The sequence below is a fragment of the Sphaeramia orbicularis genome, chromosome 22, assembly GCF_902148855.1.
Source record: "Sphaeramia orbicularis chromosome 22, fSphaOr1.1, whole genome shotgun sequence".
NCBI lineage: Eukaryota > Metazoa > Chordata > Actinopteri > Kurtiformes > Apogonidae > Sphaeramia > Sphaeramia orbicularis.
The window spans coordinates 32114388-32124382 of NC_043978.1; the positions used below are offsets into that span (position 1 = coordinate 32114388).

Sequence of the window (9995 nt, forward strand, 5' to 3'; positions counted from 1 at the left end):
ATTGGCTGGTGTTCTGTGATGCTCCACTCTCATTGGCTGATGTTCTGTGACGCTGCGCTCTGACTGGTTGACGTTCTGTGACGCTGAGCTCTCATTGGCTGGTGTTCTGTGACGCTGCGCTCTCACTGGCTGACGTTCTGTAACGCTGCGCTCTCATTGGCTGGTGTTCTGTGACGCTGCGCTCTCATTGGCTGATGCTCTGTGACGCTGCGCTCTCATTGGCTGACGTTCTGTGATGCTGAGCTCTCATTGGCTGACGTACTGTGACGCTGCGCTCTGATTGGCTGGTGTTCTGTGATGCTCCACTCTCATTTGCTGATGTTCTGTGACGCTGTGCTCTGACTGGTTGACGTTCTGTGACACTGAGCTCTGACTGGTTGACGTTCTGTGACGCTGAGCTCTCATTGGCTGGTGTTCTGTGATGCTGCACTCTCATTGGCTGATGCTCTGTGACGCTGCACTCTCATTGGCTGACGTTCTGTGACGCTGAGCTCTCAGTGGCTGACGTACTGTGACGCTGCGCTCTGATTGGCTGGTGTTCTGTGATGCTCCACTCTCATTGGCTGATGTTCTGTGACGCTGCGCTCTGACTGGTTGACGTTCTGTGACGCTGAGCTCTCATTGGCTGGTGTTCTGTGACGCTGCACTCTCATTGGCTGGTGTTCTGTGACGCTGCGCTCTCATTGGCTGACGTTCTGTGACGCTGCGCTCTCATTGGCTGACGTTCTGTGACGCTCCGCTCTCATTGGCTGGCGTTCTGTGACACTACGTTGTCATCGGCAGACGTTCTGTGACGCTGCGCTCTCATTGGCTGACGCTCTGTGACGCTGAGCTCTCATTGGCTGACGTTCTGTGATGCTGCGCTCTCATTGGCTGGCGTTCTGTGACGCTGCGCTCTCATTGGCTGACATTCTGTGACGCTGCGCTCTCATTGGCTGACGCTCTGTGACACTCCGCTCTCATTGGCTGATGTTCTTCTGTGATGCTACGTTGTCATTGGCTGACGTTCTGTGACGCTCCGCTCTCATTGGCTGCTTAAAACAAATAAATGAATGAAGCATATTTTGTTTAAAATCATTACTTCCTGGTGCTTTTTAAGGGTAAAAACTCAAAAAAAAGATTGTTCTAGGTAATTTGCAAATGCCCATGTTCCTGTGACTTTAATAAAAGAAGCCTCAAATCATCGCAACTTTCACCGCAATTTTTTGGAAAAGCTGCCGCAAAATCAGGCATTTTAGGCCGCAACAATCAAAAAAAAAAAAAAAATCCCGCGAAATCCTGGAGGGACTGATTAATGACAGTTAGCAATTTAGTACCAAAAAATTGTAATTTTTAAAACTTAATGTTAGGATTAAAAAAGTGAAATTGAATTGACTTTTAGTATCACTAATTCTTTGACTAATAGAAAACCGTTCATGTTGGGTTTTTTTGATCAGGCGGAACATGGCCACCCTGTTCCGTAGTGACCGCTCTGTTGGGTGGCGGCCGCTTTAGTACATGCCCTCTGCCCACCCACCTCATTAAACAGGAAGATAACCGGACCAAAACCCGTCTTGATAGCATGAAAACTGGACGGATCGTTCTAAAGCTTTCATAACAAACAGACCTCTCCTCGAGCTACATCGGCAGGGGGTCAGAAAAGCTCCGGTCGGACAGAACTCTACAGTGTAACGGCAGAGACTGTAGCAGATTTTAGCTTGCTAAGTTAGCCTGTTTGCTAACTATCGCTTCGGATATAACTAAGCTACATTTTCCCACGGCTGACAAGGTTTCGCAAGACAGCAAGCTCACTTTAAAACCCCTTAAGCATTTCACAATGGGATCCCGTGCGTCCACGTTACTCCGGGAAGAGGAAATTGAAGAAATTAAGAAGGAAACTGGCTGTAAGTTGAATAGAACAATTGAAGTTATATAGGATTATAATGATTAGCCACTTAATGTGCTTAAACACTGGTGAACTATTCACTGTCGTTATCCTGTTAGTGGAAGTTTACGTTTTTGAGAAAATTGCGTTAATAATATTCATTGCATGATTCATATTGCTGCATATCAGCTTTGAGTCCTGTACAGGGATAAAACTGTAAAAAAAAAAAAAAAAAAAAAGAAAAAGAGCCCCCAGATATTACAGATGTAGAGTCGTTTAATGAGATCAGTATATTCTGCTGTTTATCTTCTCTTATAGTCATCTGTTAATGGAGTCTTTACGTTTACTTCCAGTCTCCCACAGTCAGATTACTCGTCTATACAGCCGCTTCACCAGCTTGGACAAAGGTGAAAACGGCACCCTCAGGTAAGAAATACTAGGTGATACCAGTACCAGCTAGATTAAGAATCTGCTCATCATCTGAGTATTAGTAGGAAACTCAAAATGCAATGCAACACAATACATTGTTTGTTTGTTTTTTAATCTTATCAGGTGCAGTTCTTTTAGATGTGCTTCAGTCACCCAAAACACAGTAACATACAAAAAGAAAAATCAGAATGCGAATTATCATGGTGACATTTACAAAAATCTAACCATAATACAATTGAGAACATACAGGAAATCATTCGATGCAAATTACATTCTGCTTTGTTCAGGTTCTGTTTATTAAAAATGTACTTGACATTAGTTTCTCTCCACTGATCATAGAACAGATTTGCCAGACAGTTTTCTATGACAGAGGTCAAATAGGCTGATTAAATGCAAACTAACTGAAGCATTGCTGTTTCTGTTGCCCATAGAACTTTGCATGAAGCATCATCAGACATCAATTTAACAACAGCAAAATATAGTCATAGATTGTTAGTACATGCTTACAAAGGCTATAAATAAGAAAAGGGACTTTAATTATTTATTTGTGTGTTGAAATTTAATAATATTATAAAAATGCTCTGCATGTGCTGTTAAACAGATAATTTATAGATGATAAAAATAAGCTGTTGAACTGATGAGCCATTGTTTGCCTGACACCACCCTTGAGTTTCAGATGGGTTTCACTGTATGTTTATCTAAGTGCATTTGAATATATATTTTTGACACCATTGTGTGACTTAAACTGAAACTGTGGTGAGCAAAGCACCAATATTTCATTTAATAAAGTACTGATGGTGCATTTATTGAATGACAATAAAGCAAGTCTGAAGTCTTCAGTGGTTTGTGATTAACTTTGTAGTATGATTCTCAGCCTGGACAGAACAAACAATAGGTAAAGATTTAGGTAATCATTAAATACACAAAAATCAAGTTTCAAGCTCATTTTACACAGCTCCTTAATTTGGTAAAAGTATGAGGGAAGTCAGTCTGTAAAGGGCAGACATAACTCCACCTCTTGTCAGTTTCACAGAACTCATTAATTTCATGAACCATGTTTACAGAAAACAAGTTCTTGGTTCCGCTTGTTCTTGCCTCATGGCTTTAAGTCACAGCACACAGTTTGCCTGATTTTTGTCCAAGGTGACTTTCTTATCATTGCATAGTTGCCAAAACATTGAGATTTACATATCTATGTCAACCAGCTTCAGATCTGAACAGATTTCATGATTCACTAACTTCGTCTTTTATGAACCAGAGCTGCTTTACATTTCTGGTTAAATTAAATCCACTTCAGAGAATAATGGCCTCATCAGACTTGAAGTGTGCCTCATATTTGTAGTATATTCTTTTAAAATATCAGGTGTAAGTAAACAGTTTTTCTTTTTTGCTCATTCTTGCAGTCGAGAAGATTTCCAGAGGATCCCCGAGTTAGCCATTAATCCTCTGGGAGACAGAATCATCAATGCTTTCTTTCCTGAGGGGTGAGTTGTCCCTGTTATTGGTCTGCTGTCTTTGGAGATCTTGTTTTTGTGCGCAATAGAGGTTTGAGTCACAGCCACCACAAAGCTGAACCAGACCATCAGACGTTTTAGTTGTGGCTCCTTGGCTGCAGACTTCAGAATTTGGCCAATTTTTTAAAAAAGAAAGAAAATAACTCTGTTTTGAAGCACTTCAGGTTCTGTATATATATATATATATATATATATATATATATATATATATATATATATATATATATATATATATATATATATATATATATATATGGGAGTTGTTTTGCTTGGCTAGATGGCTGTTTTTATCAAACTTGGAGTTGAAAACCAGATGTTTTCAGATGTATCATTAAAATTCCAAAAACTCACATGTGTAGGCGTCGTAATGGTTTTACATGGGTTCTTGTTTCTCTAGTTTTGCCTGGTTTGTTTTAGAGCAAGTTTGGATGGAGGTGGGGAATGTTTTACTCCACTTGGTGGTGTAGGGTTACTGCTTATGTGAGTGGGATCTATGTAGATCACAAAGCTAATGCTCGCTTTTGGTAAAAACATAATCTGGATTGACACAAGATAATCAGAGACATTAAGTGTACTTGTATTTTTCTTTTTCTGTGTGTCTGGTTCTCAGAGAGGACCAGGTAAACTTCAGAGGATTCATGCGAACCTTGGCTCACTTCAGACCAATTGAAGACAATGAAAAGAACAAAAACTCCTCTGCCAGCGAGCCACTCAATAGCAGGACAAACAAGCTGCTCTGTGAGTCTGGAGCTCAGTCACAGGGGCGTGTCCCGGTGGAGCCGGTGACCAGTATCAGGAACATTCACAGGATTTCATAACATAAGCTTATTGTGTTTGGCATGACCTATGTTTTCTTATTTTTCCAGTTGCTTTTCGTCTGTATGACCTGGACAGAGATGACAAAATCTCCAGGGATGAGCTGCTACAGGTGAGACGTCTGGTTTGTCATGTAAATATGATTGTACATCACAGCAGAGTTTGTTCAAACAACTGACTCAGATATAAAGTAAATCATTCAAATGTGAAATGAGTAGATTTTAAAGGTGTCTGACATAACTACATTTGCAAATAGTTCCTGTTTGTTTGACAAAGGAAATCCTATTGTGAAGCATGAATTTCAAAGTACTCCTTACAGACTGGGATTTCCGTGCCGATGAGAAGACTTTGCCCTTCTGCTGATAATGATGTGATATCTGACTTTAACTACTGGTTCATTTTTGCCAGACAAGTTAATATCCTGTATTTTGGCTTCCTCTGTGCTCCCTCTGTGTTATTTGTTGTCCCATGGTGAAGCCATCTTGGTTTTGGTGACATTGTGTGACCTGTAATTGATGTAAGCTCGGGGTTAAATGACTCAGACGTATCTCTTGTTTTGCGCAAAACATTTCAGTGTCGCCTGCTTCATGTGATGCATGAGCTGCCGAGACTCTAGATGTGTAGCTGAAGTCATGTTTGTGCGCTTATTTGTCAGTAAATATATGTTGACTGTGTTTATAATCACATAGTTCCTTCAGTCAAGTGTGATTGTTGTCTATTTGCCATTTATCTGCAATAGCTGCAAATTATCTTGTGTTGTTCTCAGTCACATGCAGCATTTACATTGTTTTCAAAACATCTCACCATGTTATCTGCTCTGACACCATCATCCTTCTGTGATCATTGAATATATATGAATTCCATCCAGATCTTTTCATACAGCTTATCTTGTATAAGTGCAGATCAAAGTGCAAATAAAAACAAATGACTTCAGAAAACATGTTAAACTAGAAAAACACTCAGAGAGCGCAGACCTCTGCCAAGGCATATCAGTCCCCCCCAATCACCACCAAAATGTAATCATTTGTTCCTTTTGCCAGTATCAACATTTCCTGAAATTTTCATCCAAATCCGTCCATAACTATTTGAGTTATTTTACACACGGACAGACAGACAAACCAACACCGGCAAAAACATAACCTCCAGGGCGAAGGTAATTAATTAGACACAACAACATAAAACAACAATGTGCTCATAATCACAGACATCTATATATAAATATATACAAAAAAAGTACAAATGCTTACAAACATGTACTGTATAAAACATTTCAGTGTACAAAAATGCTGGACTCACAGACTTCTAGATTGTTTATGAAGAACACAATGTACTTCTGTCAAAGTGTTCATTTCCTTATTGGAGGAAAAAAAAACAACCTTTCTTGAAACTGAATATTTGAATGAAAAAAACTCATAAAAATATTGCCTGAAGTTTTTCCCACCCACGAAAGATGTAAAAGATTAGCAAATATAAGGAGAATTAAATTAATGAATACAACACACAAACAATAAATGCCAAATTAGATGTGAAAGGTATGAAGAGCTGCAGAAACAGTTATTAGATGAAGATTTTTGTCAAAACCATGGAAATGTTTGAAATTGTAAATGATCCAGAGCAATAGAGATTATCATACAGAGATTATGATTATCTCTGTATGATAATTGTATGAAATACTGCATCTAAAAGTTTTCAACCACAAGTATGATTATGAATAAATTCTTATTACTCGCATATCAGTAATGGATGTAAACATGTATAAACTTGGAATATCTTTTATTTGTTTTCTGAAGCTTTGGTTAAAACATGCAATTTGTTTCAGCATAAATTTTCATTTCAATTTCATCGGCGATTTCCAGCTTGTGAGCAGTGTGACCTGCTGGGTTTTTGAAGTGGCAGCAAGTATGAAGTGTGCCACGGAGTATACCAAGGGGAGGACTTCGACTTGTTTTCTGAAACCAACATGTAGCCACTGAAGGATCTGTTGAACTGGAGTCATTCATGTGTTCTGACTTTATTTTATGGTTAGAATTTGTGTGGCTAAAACCAGTGTTTCATTTGTTCACAGGTTTTAAGGATGATGGTCGGTGTAAATATTTCAGATGAACAGCTTGGCAGCATTGCTGACAGGACCATTCAGGAGGCTGACACAAATGGAGATAACTCCATCTCCTTCAATGAATTCATTAAGGTACGTCAGAGGGCATCGGCCAACTCACCTGCAGGATTTAACATTTTATTGTACCTTTACAAGACCTAAGTGCAACATTTAAGTGCTTTCTGAGGGAACAAATACTATGAAAGAAGCCTTATAAATGCGGGATTTTTGTATTTTTTTGCAACTTTAATTATATTCATCCAAAATTGTAGAAATGTAGTTTAATTGCAACAACATCCAAAAAGACATCACAGCACCAAACTCCTCCATAAGCCAAGGGTAAACCCTCCACATGTACTGTTGCTGTTATTGTATCACTGTTATCACTATTCACTCGTGCTTACTTGTTTAATGTTTTTGCTAAATTCTGAACAACATATAACAGTATTTGATGGATAGTTTTATATCAAGGCCTAATGAAATACCACCACCATTCACAAATAAATTTTTACCACTGGGAGCCCCAGTGGATGGAGAACAGGATTACTAAAATGTCCACAGTAAAGAAAAAAATATTCCAATGACACATTTTACCCGGCACAGGCTACAAAAAAAGTAGAATTTGTTTTCTTTCCTGTCAAAGCACAAAACGAAGTGTACACATTCATTTATTTTGTTTTACATTTTGAGCATTTTGACATTTTTATTACTATTTCTGACACATTCCTACCAGGGGGGATGTTTCAGACTGAATGCAGATTTAAAATGAACTTCCAAGTTTTTGAAGGAGTGTAAATGTTTTGCATGTTTGAGTTAATACATAACAAAGACTGCCGAGCTCTAGTAAAACCCTAAAACTGGTAATGTAAATATCATTTTCTTGTTATATATGAACCGAGGTTATAACTGATGCTTTTTCTAAAATTAGGTTTTGCTTTTGTTTCATTTTGACTTTTAATGCTTTCAACTTCAGTTTAGTTTTAAGTGGTGTTTAGATTAGGTTTGTGTTCATTAGGCTCAATGGTAGTTCTCAAAAACAGCAAAAGCAGCATTTACTCTAAAATTAACAACTTTCTTTTTTATCATGCCTGCACAATATGAGGAAAATCAATACTGAGTAATGTCAAACATGTCCTCATTGAACAAATTCACCCCAAAATTACGCACAAAATTTATTTAAACAACACATTAGACAACCATAAATATTTTAATCTCCCGTTTGCCTGATATAATTTTCTTCTTAAACTCGATACTATGAATAAAATGCCTTGAGGCAAATTATGACTTTCTCACTGGTATTAGAGTTAGGGTCAGAATTTCAATGAGGACTGTTGTTGCATCCAAATAAAATTATCTCATTCCTTATGTTTCAGGCTGTCATGTTCATATCACAGTGACAATGTTTTATCAGTCATTATGAACACAAATATATATGTTAATATATGTTATGTACAGAGACTCAACTGGCTGGTTTTCTTTCCCCAGGTGTTGGAGAAGGTGGATGTAGAACAGAAAATGAGTATCCGGTTCCTGCACTAAGCTGAGTTTTTAATTTTGATTAAAGCTTCCAGACACAACCCCATCCAGCTTCTTATCAGGCTGCTGTGGCCCACACAACAGGTTCAGGCTTTGAGACCAAGCAGTAGGTAGATAATGTCGTAGACCTGGAGTTTCTGCCGCCGCACTGCTCTGCCAACAAAGGGAAAAAGTTGCGTGCCTTGGGTTGTTTTATACAATGCCACTGTATATTTCTTTTTTTCCCGTATCGGAACACTATTTATTAGAAAAGTCACAGATAGTACCTCGACGGTTCACTTTTAAAATTAATTTATACCATGGTATGATGAGCTTTCAGCCATTACAGCGACCAAGTTAAGTTTACTGAAGCTCTTCCTTGGGCAATTAGCACATGTTGCATCTGTGTAAAAATATGCAACAGCTCAAAGTGGCTCTGGTATCATGTAATTCCACCTTAAATCAGACAGCATTTATCCACGAAAGATCCTACAATTCCATTTTTTCTGTTGTGTCAGAGCAAGTCTAACCTGTCGCAAAGCAGGACTGACTTAACAAATGTGTTTTATTCACTAAAGTGCCACGATTTAGGTTTCCCACTAGTTCAATAGTCACTCGACTGTAAACAGGAACCAGTGGCGATGTTTGTGTGTTTTATTTTCATATGGATTCACCAGCTACTGCCAGTAGATTGTAATGACCTGTTTCACATGTTACACTTCAACCAAAGCATCCAGTAACCACCTGGGACCGACTGGAGACACAAGTAAAAGAGATTTTGAAATGCATTCGATTTCAAGAACTCTTCTATCACCCACAACAAGATCTCTTGTAATTTTTGACAGAATTGCTGAAACTGCTGCTGTCTCTCTGGCCGTATGTGTATGTCAGTCCTCCCTGTATAATCTATTCTGACAGCTGATTTCCCTCAGCTTTCGATGTAATAGCGCCTGGCTAACAGCATCATGTCCTGTGGTGGTAATTGGGATAAGTTTGTAAACATGGAACAGGTTCACAACAGAACTATGCTTGTCATTATGTGATTAGTGTCAACATTTTGTCTAGCAGTTTCCCTTCCCACAGGGTTACTTTAACCAAATAAATGGGATTAAATGCATTAGTAATATATTTTCTGTACAGGCTAGTGTATATGAACTGAAGTGCAGATGTCTCACCCTTTTAATCTTAAATGTAAGTCTGTTTAATGATTATAAGTAAACCCTCCAGCAACTCAGTGCAGGAAATACAGCACGACCATGTTATTAATCAGTATGTGAGTATCAATCAGATATAATTCATGTTATGTCATGTTGGTCTAGGTATTATCAAAGTGATTCATGGATTTGATTGAAATAAAATAAGTGCCATACATGCTTTGTATCATTTATTGAGAGAAGTTTTTATTGTGCATTGGAGATATTAGGAAATTACCATCAGGGCAATACATCAACGACACAATCAAACCACTGTTTACAATTACACTTATACATTGCAGCTGATTTTCTCCTAACATTTAGTGATATGAATTCTTGGCTATTTTTTTTTTTTTTAATTTTTAGACACTAATAGTGAAAACCTCATGTCACTTAACCTGGTAACAAATGTCTCTGGTGCTACATTTTGCATATTACAGCATTCATATTACTGTTTTACTTCTCTCATATGCTCCTTTCTCATCCTCTGTTTTGCTGGTAGTAGTACTGTCCTTCAATTCTTCCTCCATTCCCACACTTCTACCTGGCGTAACAGTGTCACCTACACA

The 9995-nt window shown here is 38.3% G+C and overlaps 1 protein-coding gene across 1 annotated transcript; it reads left to right on the top strand.

Annotated features, from left to right (window-relative positions):
- Window positions 1-1486: 1486 nt before the first annotated feature.
- Window positions 1487-9620, top strand: chp1 (calcineurin-like EF-hand protein 1). The gene is made up of 7 exons (XM_030125906.1): window positions 1487-1883; window positions 2218-2290; window positions 3697-3777; window positions 4418-4545; window positions 4674-4735; window positions 6689-6811; window positions 8204-9620. The coding sequence occupies exons 1-7, from the start codon at window positions 1817-1819 to the stop codon at window positions 8255-8257; spliced, it is 588 nt and encodes a 195-aa protein (XP_029981766.1). The 5' UTR covers window positions 1487-1816; the 3' UTR covers window positions 8258-9620.
- Window positions 9621-9995: the final 375 nt, after the last annotated feature.